The sequence below is a fragment of the Hypanus sabinus genome, chromosome 22 (assembly GCF_030144855.1).
Source record: "Hypanus sabinus isolate sHypSab1 chromosome 22, sHypSab1.hap1, whole genome shotgun sequence".
NCBI classification, from domain to species: Eukaryota; Metazoa; Chordata; class Chondrichthyes; order Myliobatiformes; family Dasyatidae; genus Hypanus; species Hypanus sabinus.
In genome coordinates, this window is record NC_082727.1 from 57730424 (window position 1) to 57755946 (window position 25523).

Sequence of the window (25523 nt, forward strand, 5' to 3'; positions counted from 1 at the left end):
CCCAAAGCTGATACCTGCCCATTTCAAACCAATCCCTAATCGGGCAGTTGGTGTTGAGCTATATTTCCTGCCTCCCAGGCCAAGCAGAAGGAACAAAAGTCATTCCTAAACCAGATAGTTTATAGTCTTTGGCCAACAGAGTATCATTGGAGAAAGCTGCAAACGATTAGCGTCGGGGGTCGCACAGATATATCAGCCACTGTATGGGTTAAAACAGTCAGATAAGACAATCCACGCAACAAGGGATAAGATGCTATCTGGGTTCAGTTTGATGTGTAATCAGACTGGCATTCTACTTACATCTGCCATCGAAGAAGAAACCTATTTCGCACTTGAGCAAGTGTTCAAAGCAAGAGGAATTGATTTATTTAGCCCTGCAAGTAGCTAAATCAATTATTTATATTGAAGTTGAAACTATCATCAAAGCCAGAACACAATACTAAACTCTAAGTGTTTCTAGAAATACCCCCATGCTGTGCCAGATTTCTATCACAGCTTGCCAAAGCATTGACTCCATGTCATATGGTGCTGGGTAAAATGTACCAAATAAAAAATGTTTGCACATGGTACACTCCAGCTAAAAGCTAAAAATATTTTACCCAGACAGAGGACGAGGTATTGGCAAATACACTGAGAGTTATAAGATTTCATCAGCTTCTGTTGCAAAGAACATTTTGATCACAAACTTCTATTGCAAATGTTGCAATTGAAATCTGCTTTTCTCAAGATCGTGACATCAAAGACGTAGATGTGGGCCATTCTGTTGTCTCCTTTAGACTCTCATGTTGAGTAAAGTGCATGCAAGCCAAACACAATGGTGGATGCATTACAAACACGAGTAAGTCTGCAGAGCTGGATCTCCAAGCAATAAACGTAAAATGATGGAGGAACTCAGCAGATCAGGCAGCATCTATGGAAATGAATAAACAGTTGACATTTCAGACTGAGACCCTTCTTTGGAACCATAGATGTTGCCTGGCCTGCTGATTTCCTCCAACAATTTGTGTGATGGTGGACGCATTGTCGAGATTACATAATGAAGGCACAATAACTATACATAAAGTAAAATGTTTAATCTTCAGGTGATGTAAAATGATTTCCCCATTACAAGTGAGGACATAATTAGAGCAAGTTATGGAAATAACTTGAAGCAAGTGTTATGAATGGGCGTTAAGTGGAGATGGAGATTCAGACACAGATCTGAATGAGGTTATAACACCGTTCCATCATGGTGTTATGAATTGTCTACAAACTGCCCGTGTACTGAGTGACACTCAGTGTTGTTCTTCCCTTTGCTCAAGATTCTAGCATCTGCGATCTCTGTGTCTCCATATAAAATACTCACCTCCTGAATAAGTTGATAGTAGCCCACAGTTCAGATTTCTTTTCATGAATTGGTCACAATAATGCAACAAAATATAATTTCCCTCTACTGATCTCCCACCCACCCCCCCCCCCCCCCACCCACGGCCACACACCTCGTCAAATTGGGAAACAGAAATTTCAACTTGCTCGACAAAGGAGATATTGATTAAATAGACTTTGGAAGGCTTGGAAATACTGACACGTAACACCTCTCCTAAAGTCGAGCTCAAAGTCACTCTCCCCAGAAGAACACATTCTTGCTGAAGGGGGAATGAAGGGAAGATTCAGAATGCGATTGAGTCAGATCAAATTCAGCTTGGAGCCCAACAGCTAGCACTGCAGCATCCCAGCTCCAGTGAAACAGCTTCAACTCTGACTTGATGCTGCCTTGCCTGTATGAAGTATCACGTTTTCCCTCCGAATGCATGCATTTCCTCCAGATACTCTAGTTCTCTCTCACATCTCAAGCATGCGTGGGTATATGATTACTATAAATTACCCCTTGCAAAAGTCATGTAAGAGAGAATAATTTGCAAGAGTATAAGGAAATGGTGGGTGGGTCAGGAGATTAGAACAAATGGGATTGCTTGGCTGGGAGCTGGGCATGAGCCTGATAGCCTGAATGGAATCCTTCACCGTCAACTTAAATAAGTACAGCATCAAGTACATGTTGTTCACTTCTGTGTTGATGTACCGAGCCCACCAGTGATGAGGTGGACCACTGGAGTCTAGGGATTAGCTTGTGAAAATTGGAGAAAAATTTCCACATGTCAACATTGACCACTTGATCCTATCAAATGACAGTAACAAAGGAAATTGCTAGGGCAATGAAGTGAGTTCAAGAATTATGCAAGAGGAGTCAATATGTGACATTAATGAGGAGAGGCAAGGTAGGATTCCATTGCCAAATATAGAACGTAGAGGACCCAGCAAACGAATCAATAGGAGCCACATGCAGGGACCTTGCAAAATGAGCAAGATACAGAACAACACTGTTCTATCCACACGTACAATAGCTTCAATTTTTCATTTCATTTCTGATTTGTTTTATGAGTGCCCTAAGGTTATTCGTTAGTGAAGTCAGGCATTTTGAGTTATTGATTAACAAAGACATTGGACTAACTCATCAACTTACTGAACTTGTCGGTAATAATAGAAGCATATTCAGAGTTACCAATTACAAGATTCCTGTACAATCTGCCAAGAAATGTGTTTAGGAACAAAAATTATCCTCGTCACACAATGTCTTGCCGGTACTCTGTTACCAAGGCTGTTAACTATTTGGTTGCATCCAGAAACAACTGACAGAATTGCAGTGCTTTTATTAACCTCTCTATTCCACTAGTCAGTCACATTGGACCATAAAACTATAAGACAGAGGAGCACTATTAGACTATTTGGCCCATCAAGTTTACTCCATCATGGCAGATTTAATATTCCTCTCAGCACCATTCTACTGCCTTCTCACCATGACCTTTGATGCCCTTACTAATCAAGAACTATAAACCTCTGCCTTAAATGTACCCAACGGCTTAACCTCCACAGCCATCTGTGGCAATGAATTCCATGGATTCATCACCCTCTGGCTAAAGAAATTCTTCCTCACCTCTGTTCTAAAGAGTAGTCCTTCTATTCCGAGGCTGTGCCCTCTTGTCTTAGACTCCTTTGCTATAGGAAACATCCTTTCCATGTCAACTCTAACTAGGCTTTTCAACATTCAATGGTTACCAATGAGATCTTTGCACCAAACCTCCATACTTAATGAACAATTTTATAACCAGAGCTTAGAACTTTCTGTTTTAACTGATAGAAAACATGGAAGACCTACCAATAACCTCCAGGAAAAGGTAATTTTTCAAAGTACATTCATTATCAAAGTATGTATAAATTATACAACCTTGAGATTTGTTTCCTTACAGGCAGCCACCAAACAAGAAGCCGGAGAGAACCCATTAAAAAATCCCAGCACAAAAACAAGAAACCTGAAAGAACCCATTAAATACATAATGCACAGGGAGAGAAAAAAAAGCACAAATCATACAAACAAAAGCAAGCAACAGCATTCAGAACAAAATTGAGTCCATAGATACCTCACTCACTCCAATAAACCTCTATGTCGACAATAAATATTTAGAGTGCAGAATTTAAATGTTGCTTGCAGGATGGTGCACATAGCTTTTAAGATGCACATGAAGACAAATGATCAGTCTACTTGGTTAGTGGATGCACTGTTCAAAACTGGAAGAGCAAAAACATATGGAAATGGAGGAAGAAAATGTGCGACTACTTAAAGATGTTCAATTTGAAGAATTTCACTCAAGGGGCTGGAGACCTAGTTGCAATTGTGTGAACAATCCCTTGTATTTAACCACGCATTTAATAGCCTTGGTAATTGAAGAACAACCAGGCATTGTGTTTTGAGACTTCTCTTCTGGTCCCGAATCCCCATTTCACAGCAGAATACCAGATGCACTTTGACTCAGAATTGGAATCAGAATCAGGCTTAATATTACTGGCATATATCATGAAATTTGTGGTTTTGCGGCAGTAGTACATTGCAATACAAAATAAGTAAAAAACTATAAATTAGATTACTCATAAATAAATAAAGTAGTGCAAAGAGAAAAATTGTGAAGTTGTGTTTATGGGTTTATTGCCCATTCAGAAATCTAATGATGGAAGGGGAAGAAGCAGTTCCTGAAAAAATGAATGTGTGTCTTCGGGCTCCTGTACCTCCTGCTTGATGGTAGTGATGAGAAGAAGGCATGTCCTGAGTACTGGGGGGTCCTTAATGGTGGATGCTGCCTTTTGAAGGTGTCCTCAATGCTGGGGAGTCTAGTGCCCATGATGGAGTTGACTGCATTAACAACTTTCTGCAGATTTTTTTCCCATCCATCATCAACCAGGATAAAGATTCCCACCATCCAGCTCATGCTCTTTTCTTGCTGCTACCATCAGGTAGAAGGTACAAGTGTCTCAGGACTCGCACCAAAAGATTCTGGAACAGTTACTACCCCTCAACCATCAGGCTCTTGAGCAAAAGAAGATTACTATGCTCATTCTATTTCTGGTGATTCCACAACTGATGTTCTCACTTTAAGGACTCTTCATCTTGTTATTTCATTCTTGTTATTTATTACTACTTATTTATATTTGCATTTGCACAGTTTTTTGTACATTGATCCTGTTTACATTTACAGTTCTATAGAGTTGCTAAGAATACCTGCAAGAAAAAGAATCTCAGGGTTGTATGTGGTGATGTGTATGTACTCTGGTAATAAATTTTACTTTGAACTTTGAATTTCCCCTGTGCAGTGGCCCCTCCATACCAGACGGTGATGCAACCAGGTATATGGTTGTAGAGTGCTCTCCACAGTACCTCTGTAAAGATTTGTGAGTGTCTATGGTGATGAAATATAGCTGCAGTCATGCTTTCTTTGTAAGTGCATCAACATGTTGGGCACAGGATAAATCTTCAGAGATGTTGACACCCAGGAACTCAAGATGGCTCACCCCATTGAACCCCTCATTGAGGATTTGCGTGTGTTCCCTCAATTTCCGCTTCCTGAAGTCTACAATCAATTCCTTGACTTTACTGATGTTTAGTGCAAGGTTGTTGTTGTGACACCATGCATCCAGCTGATCTACCTCACTCCTCTATGCTTCCTCATCGCCATCTGGAATTCTGCCAACAATAGTAGTGTTGGAAAATTTATAGATGATGTTTGAGATGTGCCTAGCCACACAGTTGCAGGTGTAGAGAAGGTAGAGCAGTGGGTTAAGCGTGCATCCTTGATGTGTGCCAGTGTTGATTGTCAGCAAGTAGAAGATGTAATATCAAGATGTTAAGTCTAAGCCTTATCATATGTCTACAGACAAACACAATTAGTCAGCAATGCATACTCAATATTTGAATTTTCAAAGTTTAATTCTTAAACCAAAATACAAAGGTGATATATAAAATAAATTGAAAGCATGAGATCTTCATCTGTGCAAAAGAATTTTAAAAAATAAACTTATTAAACCAGATTTTGGGACTTATTTCATGTTGATTTTTAAAGATTCGAGCCTTATTTGCACATTGAAAATTGAGAACTACAAGGTAAATGAATGGCAATTATTTTAGAAAGGGTTCAGTTCCTGAAGAATGAATCTTGGAGAGCGTTCACTTTCCTATCTTAGAGAGGGTTCTCTTCTTGAAGAATGAATTCTATTACCACCAATTTGACTTTTAGATGGGAATATCTTAAAATCACATAAAGCAAACCACTGTATTTTGTGAATCCACTTCCTTGATTAGAAATATGGTAAATATAGAAGCAAAAACCCAAGAATTCATCTTTATAAGATAGTTATCATGTTTGTCAAAGCATCAATTACTTTGAAGTGCAGTCCCTGCTATAATGTAATGATACAGCAGCACATTTGCCACATGCTCTGCACCAAAAGGGGGTGGTAGGTTAATTGATTTAAACTCATCTATGAAAGGCAAAGCCACACCAAAACATTTATAAAGAGAAGTTTAAAAAAGGAAGATCATGCAATGATTAGGCCGAATACATGTAATATATTGCAATCATACTTCATCCGATTTATTTTAAATAATACAAACCCTCTCTAAAAAGTGTATTTTTAAGAATACCATGATATTATAAAATCTATTAATAGATCCAGATGTCAAATAAATTACCTTGAAAATCAATTGTACTAATTATCAAAAGCAGAGCATAAAACTTTTATATGAAAGTTAAATCAACTCTTTGGTTGAGTTAGATGTGTTATTTATTGTCCAAATACTTCCTTTGAATTAAAAAGAGATAAAGAAAAATGTTTAGCAGAACAGACAGATGACAAGTTGCCAAGTGGGCCTTGTAGATGATGAACTCACATCTAAAGGATGTGGTGTTGCAGGAAAGCTAATTCCTGCCCAACCCTAATTATCTTCTTTAAATACTGTTAGCCATGTACTGGAGGAGCTCCCACAGATGCAGCCTCAGTTAATTTCGAATGTACCCCAACAACAGAGTGATAGATGGCAAAAACATCAACATCAAGGAAACTATGCGCCAATTTGAGGGAGAATGTAAGATAAAGCTATATAGGACCCTGGTCAGATCCCTCTTGGAGTACTGTGCTCAGTTCTGGTCACCTCACTACAGGAAGGATGTGGAAACTATAGAAAGTGTGCATAGATTTACAAGGATGTTGTCTGGATTGGGGAGCATGCCTTATGAGACTAGGTTGAGTGAACTCAGCCTTTTCTCCTTGGAGCGAAGGAGGATGAGAGGTGACCTGATAGAGGTGTATAAGATTATGAGAGGCATTGATCGTGTGGATAGTCAGAGGCTTTTTCCCAGGGCTAAAATGTCTAACATGAGAGGGCACAGTTTTAAGGTGCTTGGAAGTAGGAACAGAGGAGATGTCAGGGATAAGTTTTTACGCAGAAAGTGGTGAGCGCGTGGAATGGGGTGCTAGCGACGGTGGTGGAGGCAAACATGATAGGGTCTTTTAAGAGGTATATGGAGCTTAGAAAAATAGAAGGCTATGGGTAACCCGAGGTCATTTCTAAAGTAAGAACATGTTCGGCACAGCATTGTGGACCGAGCTTGTCTTCTGCTGTAGGTTTTCTGTGTTTCTATATTTCTATAAAGGATGAAGAAGATGAGGGAAGAGAATGAGGAGAGAGAAAGGGAAGGGAGAGAGGAAGGGAGGGGAGTGAAGAGAAGGGGAGGGAAGAGAAGAGGAGGGGAGAGGAATGGAGAAGAGGGGAGGGGAGGGAGGAGAGATGGGAGGGGAGGTTGGAGGAAGGGAGAGGAGGAAATGGGAGGGACAAGAAGGGGAGGGGAGAGAGCATGTACAGATAAGATGGACAAAATTTTTAAAGTGAGAAAGAAGAGTTTTTCTGTAAACATTCATAGCAATGTGAATATAAAATAGTACAGGAGAAACTACGTGTAAAGTATTCTGCATATACTGGAGAGAGTCTCACAACATTTTATGCTGACAAGAGCAGGAGCGAGAAGGTGAATTAGTTAGATGGTGGACCAATTGAACAGAAAATGTTTGGACTGAAATATAATGCTGCTGTCAAATTTGAAGTAGAATTCTTCTCTAGTAAAATACACATTACATTAGAAGTAATGATTTATTATACCTCCTAGAATTCCTTTTAATAAGCACAAAACCAGATTCTGTTTAGAATTTCTATAGTCGCAGTTTGTTATTTTCTTTCAGATCACATGTAAGTATCTTTTCCTGGTTCCTTAAATAAATATACAGTAGTGATGATTTGCATAACACTCAAATCCAGAGATTTGTTTTTTCAGAAGCTGTTTTTAGGACTACTTTCTTTTTCTTGTAATGTGCAAGTACTTTTGTTGAGAATATTCAAGTTTGTTCCAGATTCTCTGGGTACAGATACCAGAGAGCCAAGGAATTTGTCTGAGCTGTCTTCCAATATTTAAATGGCATTTAGCAAACGCCCTTGTGCCCTTTTAAAGAAGGCTGAAAGAAATATATTGCAAGTTCTCTTGGTGCCATTTTTAATGCAGCACTAACAGACACCTTTGTGTAATGCAGCATTGTTTCTGAAATAGAGAGCATGAGGGCTCCAACTTCACCCCCGCCCATTGGGAGCATTTTTCCTCGTGCCTGTGACTTCAGGGTAAACCATCCAATATAATATAATCAGCTCCCTTTCAACTACAGGGTAGAGTCACCAAGGAATGAATAAAGCAGGGTGCTAGCTGAGTCCTCCTGGGATAGAAAGTGGGATGTGCAGTGGAATCTGCCCAGGATTCTGAAGAGCACTGAAAACAGGACTTCGGCAAAGGGGTGGGTGTATGTAACAACAATAGCCCCCCAGAACCTTTGTATACTTTTAATTAATTAATTAAAATTAATTTTAACAGAGGCTCAAATAGCCTCTGACAACCAAGCCCAACTCATTGCTTTTATGTGGGACTTATCTACTGCGTAACCGTTTCTATTGACAGGAGAAGCTGCAAAGGTGGGTTACTGGCATCTTAAAACTAGTCGCTGCGGGTAGATGGGGCTTGTCAGCCGTGTTTAGCAGTTCATCTAGGAGAAGGAAAATTCTGACCTCAAACCTCCACTGCTTAACAGCTATACCCAACCATGGGGAAGGCTTTGGGAGTAAACCCCGAGGGAAAATCCAGAGCTGGAGTCCCTAAGGAGAACTCCACTCAATGGAGTCCTACATTGAGTTCAAATGCAACTCCTGTAATGCTGCTGGTGCCCAACTGTATCGGTCTCTACCATCCTTTGGGCTCATTAGAAGCATGGAGAGGGGGATCTTGCGACATGGGCAACAGCTTGCTCTCCATAGGTACTGCCGAGGTGTGTATCTGGGCAGCTAGGATGCAGTATCCATGGTTGACCCTGACGAACGGCGCCTCAAAGTCCCCTCTATGGTTTTGGGAAACCCTTTACTGCAACTAAATTCACCTTCCACGAGGGAGTGCAAATGATTTATCATATATAGACAGTTCTACAGTTGGCCAGAGAAACAGCAAGCAGCAATGTTGTATGGGGCACATGTCATGGGAAGAAATCGAGAAGTTCCTGAAGATTCTGAGAGTGAGGGTGACCCTAAATTTGAGATTGCCTATGTTTATTCTCCATTTATGATGATTCACCCCAGCCTCAGATTATTGGGAGAAGAAAGGTCTTGGATTTGGACACACTATTTTCTAAGAGCTCATCTTTGCCTTATCCAAGTGTCTTAAAGTTTCATTACAGAACTAGCAATGAGACCTAAGGTCTTACCTCTGGGGTGAGGTATTTACTGATCATTTCTTGCCCTTTCTCTTCACGTTTTTCATCTGGCATTACTTCGTACTCTGCCTGTGAACAAAGAAGAACGAAAGGAATAACTAGCAGAATGTCACCATTTCACAATGAATGCAAACTGCCCCATTGCCAAAAAATACATTTTGGAATGTAGACCATTGATTATTCCCTGGCCTTTCACTTTTGTAACTTTTTAAAAGAGCTACAGTATTACATACAAGTTAATATTTCATTAGATTAGAAATTACTGTGATCTTCCTAAAGGAGATGCAGTTCTGAATAGATCATGGAGTGGTACAATTAAAGTCATATTCTCTGTTCTGAAGAGCATCAAAGTTCAGTACTTTGACTATTTGTAACAAGATAAGGGTCATGCAACTGAACTTCTGTTTATTTAGAGACAGAGTGACAGGATCCAAAATATTGAGATGTTGTGGCGACCCATTTCCTGGCGCATCCGAACCGACTCACAATTAGATAGCCTACGGGGGTTTGCGAGCACAGAGCTTTGGAGCCTCTGCGCCATGGGGGGCCGGTTGAGGGAGGCTTAAAAGTGAGGCTGAAGTTTTCGAATAAAGTTTTTTCCTTCGACTGCAGTTACCGACTCCGTGTCGTAATTTTAGTGCTGCGTGTAGCACACCGCTACAATGTGAATAATGGATCAGGTGGGAGGTTATTCAACCCAAGCTGCGAGCATAGAACTGAATAAAGGAGTAACTGGATATAAAAATGTTTCCTGTAAAAAGGAAAGAGAACATCACAAGCTTCACCATGACAACACTTTTGCTACCCATAAATCATTACTATCAGCACTAAATCTAACCTCCAGGCCCTCTGAGTACAGTTGTGGTGCATTTCCCCTTCATTAAAACTTCATACATCTACCCATGCACTCTACTGATCTCTAACTGACAGCATGGTTTCTACACACCATTCATTCCATAGGCTATTTGCTTACATTTGGGGTTCCCCAACCTGAGATCCATGGACCCCTTGCTTAATGGTACTAGTCCATGGCTTAAAAACGGTTCAGAATCCCTGGCCTACAGGATGAAGCAGACAGACGTACAATTTGTTTATTACCATCAAGAACCAATGGACAGCACATACCATATCTTCTAGTTTTACCAAAGTGCATTAATCTTTGAGGAATTACCATAATAATCCTATTGGACAAGCCGGTGAGCACTGTGGGGGTCATGTTTTTTGACTTCTCCAGTGCAATTCAACACCATCCACCGGCTCTGCTGGGTGAGAAGCTGACAGTGATGCAGGTGGATGCTTCCCTAGTGTCATGGATTATTGATTACCTGACTGGCAGACCACAGTACGTGCGCTTGCAACACTGTGTGTCAGACAGAGTGGTCAGCAGCACTAGGTCTTCACAGGGGACCGTCCTGACTCCCCTTCTCTTCACCATCTACACCTCGGACTTCAACTACAACATAGAGTCTTGCCATCTTCAGAAGTTTTCTGATGACTCTGCCATAGTTGGATGCATCAGCAAGGGAGATGAGGCTGAGTACAGGGCTACGGTGGGAAACTTTGTCACATGGTGTGAACAGAATCATCTGCAGCTTAATGTGAAAAAGACTAAGGAGCTGGTGGTGGACCTGAGGAGGACTAAGGCACCAGTGATCCCTGTTTCCATCCAAGGGGTCAGTGTGGACATGGTGGAGGATTACAAATACCTGGGGATAAGAATTGACAATAAACTGGACTGGTTAAAGAACTGAGGCTGTCTACAAGAAAGGTCAGAACTGTCTCTATTTCCTGAGGAGACTGAGGTCCTTTAACATCTGCTGGACAACGCTGAGGATGTTCTACAAGGCTGTGGTGGCCAGTGCTATCATGTTTGCTGTTGTGTGCTGGGGCAGCAGGCTGAGGGTAGCAGACACCAACAGAATGAACAAACTCATTCGTAAGGCCAGTGATGTTGTGGGGTGGAACTGGACTCTCTGACGGTGGTGTCTGAAAAGAGGATGCTGTCCAAGTTGCATGCCATCTTGGACAATGACTCCCATCCACTCCATAATGTACTGGTTAGGCACAGGAGTACATTCAGCCGGAGACTCATTCCACCGAGATGTAACACTGAGCATCATAGGAAGTCATTCCTACCTGTGGCCATCAAACTTTACAACTCCTCCCTCGGAGTGTCAGACACCCTGTGCCAATAGGTTGGTCCTGGACTTATTTCCACTTGGTATGATTAACTTACTATTATTTAATTATTTATGGTTTTATATTGCTATATTTCTTCACTATTCTTGGTTGGTGCGGCTGTAACGAAACCCAGTTTCCCTCAGGATCAATAAAGTATGTCTGTCTGTCTGTAATAGTACTGCATTCCATATCATTGAACTTGCAGATGACTTACTAAACTTAAAGGCTGTTCTTTATAAATTAAAATCTCAGTAGTGCAGTGTAGGTGATTATAGATCAGTTCCAACTCAACACACATCAATATTAGCATCTATTAGAATATTCTATTTCCACAATTTTAGACTTAATTTTATTCTCTCCATATATGGTGAAGCAATTCTTTTGTGTAGACTTATACGTTGATCCACAGAGGACACGAGAAGTCATCTATTGTTTTTCCTCATATTTCTCCTCTTTTAACTTCGATCAGTATCAACAACTATGTCATATAATTCACTCATTCATTGTGTGCCATGGGTGATCATGGCCTATCCATGACTGTGATTGTTCTTGACAAATTTTCTACAGAAGGGGTTTGCCATTGTCTTCTTCTGGGCAGTGTCTTTACAAGATGGGTGACCCCAGACATTAACAGTACAAGTCAGAGATGGTCTTCCTGGAGTGAGTGGTCTCAGAACCAGGACTTGTGATATGACCATCCACCACCTGCTCCTGTTGGCTTCACATGACCATGATTGGGGGGCTAAGCAGGTGTTACACCTTGTCCAAGGGTGACCTGCAGATTAGCAAAGGGAAGGAGCAAATTACAGCTCCTTTAGGAGAGGTGTATCTCCACTTTGCCACCCTGGTCACAGAGCATAGAAACAGTGCCTTTGGCACTGGTCCATCTGTGTTGTCCAGAGAGCTGATCTCATCTGTCTGGATTTGGCCTTTAGCCCTCTAAACTTCTCCTATTGATGTACAATACACTTCCAGATAATTTTTAAATGTTGTTCATGTGCCCGCCTCAACCACTATTTTTGGCAGCTCACTTTGTGTGAAGAAACCACCTCTATGTCTCTCACATCTGATCTTAAACTTATGCCCTCTAGCACCTCCTCCCTGGGGAAAAAGACTATGTACTATCACCCTTCCTACACAATTCATCACCTTGTTTACCTCTAACAGGTCACCTCCTCAGACTCCTACGATCCAGGGAATAAAAGTCCTAGTCTTTGAAACCTCTTCCCTGGTAAATCAGGTCCCAAAGTCCAGGCAACATCCTGATAAATCTCTTCCGCACTCATATCTTTCCTTTCACTGGGCAACAAAAACTGTGCAATATTCCAAGTCTGACCTCACTAATGTTTTATATAACTGCAACATAGTTTCACAACTCCTATATTCAGTTCCCGGACTGATGAGGGCCAATATGCTGAACTTCTTCTTCAGCACCCAGTCTACCCTTGACGCTGCTTTCAGTGAAGAACGTACTTGTGATCCTGGGTACCTCTGCTCCATCACACTCCCCAGCGACCCTACCTTTCATCATGGTTCAACTCCTATAGTGCAATACCTCACATTCATCTGAACTGGATTGAAACCTACTTGTCAATCCTCAGCCCACATACCGAACTGATTAAGATACCCTTGCAGTTTTCCATAATCTTCGATGCTATGTACACCACAAACTATTTTAGTATCGTACACAAACTTACTACCCATGTGCTTGTACTGTACTATGCAAAAGCATAGGCACCCTAGATTTTTTATGTAATTTCAGATGTTATGTCTTCCACATAGCCCTGACTTCAATATCATTAAGACTGTCTGGGATTACCTGGAGAGACAGAAGCAAGCAAGACAGCCGAAATCTGTAGAGGAATCATGGCAAAGTCTCCAAGTGTTTGCAACAACTTACCAGTCAATTTTCTGATAATACTGAATGACAGTGTGCCTAAAAGGATTACTGCCATTTTAAAGGCAAATGCTGGCCAAACCAAGGATTGATTTGCTTTAGTTTTTTATTGTTTACTGCTCCTCAAAGTCAATTTTTTGATATTTGAAAACTTCTAATTTCATTATTTTTAAAAACATCACTTTACAGGTTTTTTATATGTGTAATAGACTTTTGCACAGTACTGTACATTTACATCCAAATTATTTATATAAATTTCAAAAACAAAGGTCCCAGCACCAACCTATATGGCACACCACTAGACATAGGCCTCAGGTCTAAGAAACAGCCAATGATATTCACTCTCTGCTTCCAACCACTGAATCCAGTCAGCTAGCCTCTGAATCCTGTGCGATCTCACCTTCCAGATTAGCCTGCCATGATGGACCTTGTCAAAGGCCTTGTTGAGGTCCATATTGACAACATCCGCTTCCCTACCCTCTTGGTTATCTTTTTGAAGAGCTCAAAGGGACTTGTCCCACAGAAATCCAAAAAGCACAAAGCTGTGCTGGCTGTCCCAAATCAGGCTCTGTCTCTCCAAATGTTGGTAAATCTTGTCTGTCAGATTCTCCTCCACCACCAGTGTCAGACTCACCAGCCTGTAATTTCCTGGCTTGTTTTTGCTATCCTTTTTAACCAGTTATTCCACATTAACCACTTACCAGTCCTTCAAAACTTCACTGGTGGCCAGAGATGAAGCAAAAAATTTCCTCAAAGATCCCTGTAATATTTTCTGTAACTTCCCACAAGGTCAAAGTAATGCACCAGGTCAGGCCCTGGGAACTTATCCACTTTAATGCACTTTAAAGCCTCCAATACCTCCTCTCTGCTCATCTGTATGTGGCCCAAGACAACACCACTTATTTCCCGCATTTCCTCAGTATCCATTGCATTCTCCACAGGAAAAGCTGAAGAGAAATATTCATTAAAAATCTCATTCATTTCCTTTGGTTCTGCACACAGAAGGCAATGCTGATCTTTATGGGGACCTATTATCTCCATAGCCACCATTTTACTTTCAAATATAATACTTTGCAAAAGTCTTAGGCATGTATATATAGCCAGGATGCCCAAGACTTCTGCACAGAACTGTTGTAATTTTATGTACGGCTGCCATAAAGAAAATGCAAATGTCATGACTTATGTGAGTGATGATAAACCTTATTCTGATATGGGTCTCTGTTGTGGACCGAGAGTGGCCTTAAACTTTCATCCTTATATCTCCACCAAGAGCCCCATATTTGGCTTTACACCTGCAGCCCCATCTGAACTTTGATCTTTATTGCAGATCTGATGGTTACAGGTAACAGCCACTCACCAAACTTTGCATTCATTCAAGAACATTGAAAACTCTATACTGGTCTAAGATTAATATATAGGGCAAACCTTACATTTACTTGATGCACCCACTACAAATTTTTCACAAAATAAATAAGACTGTTATCATTTTCGATGCCATCTGGGCTTTGGAATATACTGCCATACCATCGTTGTTAGCTCAAAACCCCAGAGAACCCTCCTTAGTAACAGAGAAAATTATTACAAAGACTGCAGGGATTCAATTTGATAGCTCACAACCACATTCTCAGGGAGAATTAGGGATGGGCATATAATTCTGGACTTGTCATTGTGCCACTTCCCCTATGAATAAAAATTCTTTACATTCAGATGTTTATATTTCAATTTGCTGTATCACCATTTCTCAGAAGGGATCTTTCTTACAATGCGGGAGCTATCACTCAATAATACTGTGAAGACTGCCAAGACTGGAAAGATAACAAAGATCTTGTTGATAAAGTAGCGGAGAAAAGGCAATCTTATTTTATTTTTGTAAATTTCTAATCTGTAAAACAACTTATTAGAAGTTACTTATTAAATTAATGAGATTGACAAGATAGGAATACGATATGCAGGAAGGTCAAATCTAAAAATTTCCAATGATCTGCACCATTGTCCTTGGGACTTTCACAATGTAGTGACAGATATCCCTACCCTGCAAGTAAAAGGAATCATTTATGAAAAAACCCTCAAAAGGAGACTTTAAGTGTAATATTGACGAGCAACTCAGTATTCAAATCCAATTTACAAGGAAGCAGGTGATAAAAAAACCTGCTGCAATACATTACATACAACCGTTCGATATAGGAGCGGAATTAGGCCATTTGGCCAATCGAGTCTGCTCCACCATTTCAGTCTGGCTGATCCGATTGCCCTCTCAGCCCCAATCTCTCGCCTTCTCTCAGTATCCCTTCATGCCCTGACCAATCACGAATCTACCAACCTCTTCCTTAAAGATATATAAGGAATTGGCCTCCACAACTGCCTGTGGCAAAGAATTCTACAGATTTGCCACTCTAGCTAAAAGAAATTCCTCCTCATCTCTGTTCTAAAAGGACACCCCTCTATCCTCAGGTCTTTGACACATGTGTGAGATGTTATTCCCACATTATCCGGAGATGTTGTATTCAATCAACATGATGGCTTCCACTACCATTCTGTTCTCAGCTTACTTTCTGCATTTACAGTCAATTTCATCATCCTCAACTTTGCATGCTGTGTTTTCATAGTGAGAAATTAATCCATAGTCCTGTAAGGACAGCGATGACACTGCCATCTACATTATTTTTTCCACTCTTACGTGGTTAGTATTTGAACAGGCTGTAGTGCCTAGCGTGACACTATTACAGCTCGAGGCATTGGAGTTTGGTGTTCTGTGCATCCTTCCTATGGAATGCATGGGTCATCTCTGGGTTCCCTCCCACAGTCCAAAGACATACCGGTTCATAGGTTAATTGGTCATTGTAAACTGTCCTGTGATTAGGTTAATGTTAATGTGGAGCTGCACAGATTTTCTGCTGGGTGGGGACAAGGCACTTTATTACGCTTTCTCTCCCATTGTGCCTTCACCAGTCCAAGCCACAACAATTGCAGGCTGGGTCAAGCCAAATTGAGATACATTTGCTCTCTCACTGAGTCAGTGAGGCTGGCTCTCAGCTACTTTTCCCACCTCTGCCTGAGGAACTACTCAGGAATTGAACCCTATCATAACCTGGGAGCTTTCACACTATTGTGGCATCAGTGATATTCCCATTTTCAAATTCCACTTCAACCTTCCTGCTCCAGTTAACTATGCTGGCAAATTACAGGTTAAGTAACAGTCCTTTTTCCATACGAAGAATTCATCTGCAATAGGATCCTTAACTATTCAAGACAACCGTTGTCATTGTTCTTCCGAGGTGCGCCAGAAGAAAGCAGGAAAACACAGGAACAGTAGTGGGCCATTCGGCCCCTCAAGCTTGTTATATTTCACAGTTATTGCCCACTCAAGGCCAGAAGATCCATTGCATCATTGTAACAAAGCGGTTAACGTGATATCATTACAGCTCGGGGCGTCGGAGTTCAGAGTTCAATCCTGGTGTCCTCTGTAAGGAGTTTGCACGTCCTCCCCGTGGAATGTGTTTAAAGTTCAAAAGTTCAAATTACATTTATTTTGTGTACATATGTGTTGCTATATACAACTTAGAGATTCATTGTCTTGCAGGCATACACAGTAAATTCAAGAAACACAATAGAATCAATGAAAGATTGTATCCAACAGGAAGGACAAACAACCAATGTGCAAAAGACAACAAACTGCGCAAATACAAAAGAAAATAATAATAATAATAATAAATAATAAATATTGAGAACATGAGATTAAGAGTCCTTGAAAATGAGTTCATAGGTTGTGAGAACAATTCAGTGATGGGGTGAGTGAAGTTATTTCCACTGGTTCAACAGCCTGATGGTTGAGGGGTAATAACAGTTCCTGAACATGGTGATGTGGATCCTGAGACTCCTGTACCTTCTTCCTGAGTCACCAATGAGTAGAGAACGTGTCCTGTGTGGTGGGGGATCTCTGATGGTGGATGCTGCTTTCCTGCAACACTATTTCATATAGACATGCTCAGTGGCAGGGAGGAGCTCTAGGACCCGTGATGGACTGGGACGTATCTACTACTTCTTGTAGGATTTTTTGTTCAAGGGCATTGGTATTTCCATAGCAGGATGTGATGCAACCAGTCAACGTACACTTCACCACACATCTATAAAATTTTCCTCCGGGTGCTCTGGTGTCCTCCCACAGTCCAAAGATGTACCAGTTAGTAGGTTAATTAGCCATTGTAAATTGTTCTGTGATTGGTCTAGAGTTAAATCGGGGATTGCTGGCGATGCAGCTCGAAGGGCCTATTCCGCGCTGTATCTCCAAATAAATAAACAAGATCATGGAAACAGCCAGAAGCAGTTGATACAGGATTACAGAATGGGAACTAACAATTTAGATTTATTTATATATAAGACTTCCTCCAAGATAAACAAAGAAACTTCAGACATTATTTTCCACATTATATAATTTTTTATTTACATTAAAAACTTGCATTTTTGAAGACGAGGCTGTTTTATTTCATAAACAGGAGCTCTAGGACCCAAAGGAAGAAGTAAACACACTAAATATGTCTCCAGCAAACATACTTCTGTTCATTAGGCAACAGGAAACGTGTGCTCAAGAGACAGTGACCTTCAGGTCCAAGCAGTTTCTTTTCGCTAAACAGATCAAGATCAATTAGCCTCTGAAGGCAGAAATGAAGTTAGAAATATGGAGCACAAAACATCACTTGTAATATTTGAATAAGAATTTTCAACATTTGTAATATTTTCAGACTGACTCATTTGTCCATATTAGTTGAGGCCACATCCTAATTAAACCATGCTGGTAGCTGTATTGCATTATTTTATCCGTATTTCATCTTAGATAAAATGCATCAATCTAGATGGTGGTGGCGTTAGGGCAAAACACTTTTCAGAGCACATACCTTGCATTCCAACAGAAACATACTCACTGCTGATGGAATGAGAGAGTTCCTAGAATTTATGCTATGCAAGTGCCATTAGACATATCCATTTTATTCAACCCCCTCCACCTATTGTGTAGCCATCAGTGCATCCTTTGTATTTCATGCAAGATTTATGACTTTCTCATAATCATAAGCTGGGGTTTCTGTCTCTCTCCAACCCTGATCCATCACCCATCCTCAAGAGGAAATGCTTTTTTGTACATCTACTTTATCAAATGTCGTCATAACTGTAATGCTATCTACTGGGTCACTGCCAACTCTCTTTCCTACAGAAAGCACTCACAGCTTGAGCCTTTCCTGGCAAGTATAAGCTTTCAGTTTTGGCGTCTTCTACTCACAGCTCATTAAACAGTGTGATAGTTCATGCCCACAAGTAGAACATTCAGACTGGGGTTGCAGAACAACAAGAATCATTCAGTCAGCAAAACTGCCGTACAGTGGACATCTGCAACAAGAGGACATCTAACTCTCTGTTCAATACAGCCAACAGTTTTATGACTAACCAGGCAAGCCATATTAAAACAGTGGCCATGAGAGAGGTCTGGGGCTGGACATCCTGTAATGTTTTCCTTCCCCACATTCCTAGATGAATGCAGTATCAACAAACCTCAGGAAAACAAATGTAATCCAGCAAAAACACCCATTTGATAGCTGTCCCAACTTTTACTCTAAGCCTTTTCAGCCTTCACTGTACCTGTGCAAGAGGTACTGCAACGACTTAACAAAATTTCTTCAACCTCACCTGCCATATCCCTGATCTCTGGGATCTAGGAGGCATGGGTGGAAATGCCACCATTCATAAGCACCCCCCCCCTCCCCTTCAAATCACAAATCATACCATCTTGGCAATACATTCCTCCCTAAGGTTAAATCCTAAAGCTTCATATCTGATATGCTTAAGCTCTTCTCGGGCTTCCAGCTGGGTCCAAGTGTTGATTTTCACTGACATTTCAATGCCAAACTCCATCATTTTCATCAAGATTGATGCCTAGGCATGTCTAGTCCGGTGGTATATAAACTCTCATTGTCTGTCCCTCCTGATGGGATAGTCCTCATCCAATCAGGTTTCTGCTTGTCCCACCTTGTTTAAAATTGTGTTCCACTTCCTACTTAGTGTGAGTACATTGTCTTTGTTTTAATTCTTATCCTCTAGTTTTATTTCAATGATCTCCTTCACCAGGTGGTCCCAAAAGCTATAGGCACGGGACAGTAGTTCTATGCTATCAAAGTCAATCCTGTGGTCAATGTGTATCAATGTCCCGCCACCGCTGATTTCACCCGGTAACCCAAGGAGATACAGTTCCTGAGTTTCTTGATGCAGGTTTCCACTGTGTGCCCCATCTGGCCGATACACACTGCTCTGCGTACTCAGGGAATCCTGTAAACACCAGCCATCCTGAGTCCCGAGTCACTTAGACCAGCATAAACAGGGATTTGTGCTAGACTCTAGTGAATAAATATTTCAACAAAGATAAAGGTATCGCTCTAAGTTAAGAACTGGAATATGATTTGAAACAAAGCAAAACAGCGGAAACCTGGTTGGTTGAGGACTAACCATTCAGGAGAAATGGACAACGGGATTTGAGTATACAGTATATACCACCAGACTAGGCATGCCTAGGCATCATCCCTGATGAAGATGGTGGAGTTTGACCTTGCAACGTCAGCTAAAATCGACACCTGGACCCAGCTGGATGCTCGAGAAGAGTTTATGCATTGTACACACCAGGAAAGTACTAGATCTTCTTTCTCCATATCTAACAGCTTCCAAGACAGTGGTTTATCACCTGTCAGTGGCCAATGAGCACAAGTATGTGTGAGCAATATGCTTTAACTTTTCCAAGTATTCCCTCATCTCGCAAAAAAAATTATTGAACTTCTGAATAGTTCTTTTTAAATGAAGTTTAAAGAAAAAAATCTGTCCAGTGGCCAGTGTTTATTATCCATCTGTACTTGCCCAGGAGGATGTGACAGTGATGCAGTCCTCTTGCCAAGGACAAAAAGCCTCAAAGGACCATCTCTTCACATTTGCAGATGGATATTCCATTCCAAGTACAGACTTTGGATGAAAAAAATCACCACAAGAAGAACAATTTCTCTCAAACATTATCCTCTTGTTTAGAAAAAAGTTCAGCACCAGAGACTAGGGTTCAATGCCAACCTCGAGCAATATCTGTGTGGGTTTTGCAGGTTTTTCTTGTGAAGGTGTAGATTTCCTTTGGATATTTTGGTTTCTTCTCACATCCGAAAATGTGCAGGGGAGTAGCTTATCACCACCTTGTGTGTCGCTGAGTGGCAGAATCTGGTGGGGGGGGGCACAGGGAGTTGATGAGTGTTTGAAGATTAAAAAAAAGTGGGGTTCACGTGGGATTTGTGTAAAATAGATGGTTGATGATTGGTGAGATTTGATGGGCCAAAGGACCTGTTTTTGTTCTACATCTTTGCATGACTCTGAAGTATTTTCTTTGATAATTAGAAGTTATTTTGACATTATAAACTGTTACTCCGATCTCCAAACTAAAGAAGTAAGTAGACGATTATCATAGGATGGTCAGATTGCTGAGAGTTCACCAGGGCTCAACCCACAATGTAGAATGCAAATTTATTGCCACTGTCTGCATTAAGTTAAGGATTAGCCCAGAATTCCACAGAATTGCTCAAGTGACAGAAAGTAGTTAGCTGAAACTGGATTTCTAATTCCAATGTGCCCAAAAATGGTTGGGGAAGTCATATCCTCAGAATCATTAAAAGTGGCTAATTAAACTAGACTTTATTTTATCAGAATGTATGAACTGCAAATATTATTGATAAAAGTTATTATTACAAATAACATTGAATTTTGAATTGAATTGAACTTCGGTTTATGCCATTTAGAAACTGCAATGCAGTTAAAAATGAGACAATGTTCCTCCAGAATGATATCACAAAAGCACACGACAAAACAGACTACACCAGAAAATCCACATAACATTTGGCAATCCCCAAATCCAGAGTCCGGAGAGGCTGCTGCATATCAATATCACACTACCATCTTAGCGCGTTCCCCGGAAAGGAGCTCCAAACCCACCAGACTAAACAAGACTACCCAGACACACCAAGTCAGGAGACCCACTCTTCCACCCAACAAACCAAAAACTAAAGCTACAAGACCTACACAAAACCACATAGTTACATATAGTTATAATTAACATACAGTTACAACAGTGCAAACAATACCATAATACTCCTCAGCGTCCAGGACATCTTCAAGGGGAGATGCCTCAAAAAGGCAACGTGTATATTTAAGGACTCCCATCACCCAGGTCATGACCCCTCCTCATTGCTCCCATCAGGGAGGAGGTACAGAAGTCTGAAGGCACACGCTCAACGATTCAGCAATAGGGGAAATAGCTTCCGCCCCTCTGCCATCAGATTTCGGAATGGACATTGAATCCACTATCTCACAACCATTTTTCCCCTTCTGTTTGCACTACCAGGTGGATGTAGGTACTCTCTTGTAAGGTTAGGGAGTTGGACATTATGGAGAAATGACTTAGAAATGATTAGTTATGGGGAAATCATATTGAACAGTGGAGCAGGCTTGAGGGATGAGGGGCCAAGTGGCCTTCTCTGCAACTACTTCCTTATGTTCTCCTGTTTTTCTGTCCTAGTATGTGAGACCTGAAACTGCAGCACATGCAGACCATTCAATAAACTTTGATCCACTGCCATGCACAGTTCAGCAAATGGTGAGGTCAACTTGCAAATTTTGCAAAGCGAATAGACTTTTGATTTTGCTGGATGAATGCTGGAAAGGGAAGGAATCCATGCTGGTCCAACACTTGGAAGGACATTAACAGAAGCCCATGTAAAATGTGCACACAGACAATCTGCACAGACATTTAGCTATATTTAAAGACACTATCACGTTTAAATATGGTCAAATATAATCTTGGATTTTTCAAAACTTTTAGAAACTGAATGGGTCTTGTGTGTATTTATTGCCTTGAGTATATGCCATTAAACACTCGTAAATATTCTTAACATCCATCGTGACATTTCAGGACAAACATACAAACTATGATACTATGAATGAATGATCATTCAACTGATAGTGAAAATGTGTGTGTGTATGTGAGAGAGAGTGAGAGACAGCAAGGCTGAGACTGAGAGAGAGCGAGAAAGACAGAGAAAGTAGTGTGAGGAAGAATCGCATATACATTTGTTTACCAACAAAGGCACAGAGACAGGGGAAGGAGAGGTGCCTTGCCTCAATTTCAGATTGAAATATGCATCGGAAACCAGTTGCTAATGTCAGTTTTCAAATTAGGGGCTGTTACACACTCATACATTTGTCTAATTCATGATTTGTAGGTCTAATGCTAAACTCTACTGATGGCATACTCCCAAGAGTTTTAAACAAATTATTTCATCAAAATTAAGGTTCCATATGTGACTCATTCAAACTTGGCATGCCATCGTATTTTGAGTTAGTTCATTCAAAGATCATTAACCCTTACATGCCCCTTGGCTTGCAGGAAATTCATAGAGCCCAGTAAACGGTGTGACACAGTAGGAGGTCATTTGGTCAGTGGCTGGTTGAAAAAGATGTACCCAGTTTAACACATCTGCCAACGCAAAGTCAGTGGCCTCTGGAGGTTACCATCCATCATGTACTCTTTTTTAAAAATATGATGAGGGTTTCTGGCCTCTGGAAGGAATATTTTTTCCCCTCTTCTACATTAAATTCTTCTACCAATTACTTTAGATCTCCAACCTCTTTTTGTTTACTCTTCTAGCTTCTTCTACCTTGCAGTATCCAGATCGCACATAATGTGCTTCATCTTATCCTTATCTCTCCCGGTCTGCCCTGTCCTAGAGAAATCAATCCCACCTGAAGTGATTCCAGCCTAGCAACACCATAGTACCCTCTCCAATATAGTTACATCTGCCTCTTAATGCAAGGACCAGAAAGGGTGATAGATATTTTTGTTTTTATTTAGAGCTACAGAGCAGAATAAGCCCTTCAACCTGCACTGCCCAGCAAACCCAACAAACCCGATTCAACACGAGAAAGACTGCAGACGCTGGAAATCCAGAGCAACAGGCACAAAATGCTGGAGGAACTCAGCAGGCCGGGCAGCATCTGTGGAAATGTATAAGCAGTCAATGTTTCAGGACATCAACTATCTATTCATTTCCATAGATGCTGCCTGACCTGCTGAATTCCTCCAGCATTTTGTGTGTGGTGCTTACAATTTACAAATGACCAATTAACATCCACAATCTCCATCAGCACAGGAGTGCTGCAAGGATGTGTACTTCATCCCCCTGGACAGTGTGGCTCAGTACAGCTCCAACAACAGGTACAAGTTTGTCGATGATGCTGTTGTGGGCTGTAACAAAGGGGGGGATGAATCAGCAAACAGGAGGGAGATTGGCTGAGTGGTGTAATAACAACAACCTCTCACTCAAGGAACTCTCACACCAAGGAACTTCAGGAGAGGGAAACCAGAGGTCCATGAGCCAGTAATTATCAGAGGATCAGAGGCAGAGAGACTCAGTAACTTTAAACTCTGGGGTCCACTATCTGATAGTATCTTCGAGGACCTGTCCTGCAGTCATCATATAAATAAAATTGCAAAGAAAGCATGACCATGCCTTTACTTCCTCTGGAGTCTGCAGAGGTTCATCAGAAACTTAGCAAACTTCTTTCTTTTCAAATCTTTTTATTATTATTATTATTATCCAAAATACAAGAGTACATTGAAGTGTGTAACACTTACAATGTCTCAAAAGAGAAAACAAAAACAACATCAAGGATTGAAGAATATGGTGACACAAAAAAGAGAAGGGAAAAAACCCGACTAAAGCAAGAAAAAGGTGAGGAAAAAAAGGACCCATTCGGTGTTCAACCCCGGAGCCGTGTGTCACACAAAAAGCTTCTAAAGATAAACGTCAAACTGCCAGCAAAAAAAATTATACCAAAATTTACAATTAGATCGTGGAGAAAATCTATCAATTAATTCAAATGGTAGTAACGAGCAAATGAACACCATCTTTTCTCAAAATCAAACATAGGTTCAAAGGTTCAACTGATTTTCTCCAAACTAAGACATAACATCACTTGAGAGAACCATTGTGACAGAGTGGGAGCCGACGTATCCTTCCACTTCAACAAAATGGCCCTCCTATCAATGTAACAAATGCAATAACATGTTGGTCAGACAAAGAAACACCACGGATATTTTGAGGTATTATTCCAAAGAGCACAGTTAATTTGTTAGGTTGTAAATTAACCCAATGGGATAAGTGCCCTTTCTTTAAGATTAAACAAGATTGGAAAAAGGAACTTAATTTGACTTTTATAATGGAGGACTGGATGCAGATCTTGAAGTTGGTTAACTCTTCCTCGATTTGTGCTAGCCATTCATTGATTCAATTTAAAATTGTACATAGTTACTATTTGACAAAGGAGAGATTGTCTAAAATCTTTCCTAATGATGATAGTTATTGTGCTAGATGTAAAACGGAGACAGCTACACTAACACACATGTTTTGGTCTTGTTCTATACTGGAACAGTTTTGGAAGTCAGCTTTTTCTACAATTTCTAAAAATTAGCAAACTTCTATGGCTGTGCGGTGGAAAATGTGCTGATTGGTTGCATTACAACCTGGTAAGGGAACAACAATGTCTTTGAGCGGAAAATCCTGCAAAAGGTAGTGTATTTGGCCCAGTAAATCATGGGTAAACACCTACATCTACATGAAATGTTGCCATAGAAAAGCAGCATCCTTCATCAGAGATCCTCACCACCCAGGTCATGCTCTTTTCTCACTACTGCCGTCAGGTAGGAGATACAGGAGTCTCAGGACTCACACTACCAGGTTCAAGAGCAGTTGCTACCTCTCAACCATCAGGCTCTTGAAGAAAAGGAGATAATTACACTCATTCTATCTCTGGTAGATCCACAACCGATGGTCTCTGTTTAAGGACTTTTTATCTTGTTATTTCATGCTCTCATTATTTATTGCTATTTATTTATATTTGCATTTGTACAGTTTATTGTTCATTGATCCCGTTCTATAGATTTGCTAAGTATGCCCACAGGAAAAGGAATCTCAGGATTGTATGTGGTGGCATGAATGTACTCTGATAATAAATCTTACTTTGAACTTTTAACCTACCCTGCCCATCTTTGGACTGTAGGGGGAAAGCAGAGGTTCTGGAGAAAACCAAATATTTTCCAGTATTACATCCCTGCTCTTCTACTCTATGCCTTAACCAATAAATGAAGGCATTCCACATATATTTTTATCTACCTTATTGATCAGTCCTAGCGCCTTCATGGACATACAAGGCTTCTCTT

At 40.7% G+C, this 25523-nt stretch overlaps 1 protein-coding gene across 2 annotated transcripts in view; it reads right to left on the reverse strand.

Moving 5' to 3' along the window:
- The window catches only part of LOC132379652 (G protein-coupled receptor kinase 5-like), a 295141-nt gene that overhangs the window by 111069 nt on the left and 158549 nt on the right, over positions 1-25523 (reverse strand). The window contains exon 4 of one of the 2 annotated variants that reach the window (XM_059947827.1): positions 9154-9231. The exons of the other annotated variant lie outside the window; for it this stretch is intronic. Within the exon in view, the coding sequence (XP_059803810.1) occupies positions 9154-9231 (78 nt within the window). The remainder of the gene's footprint in view (positions 1-9153; positions 9232-25523) is intronic. 2 annotated transcript variants of the gene reach the window in all.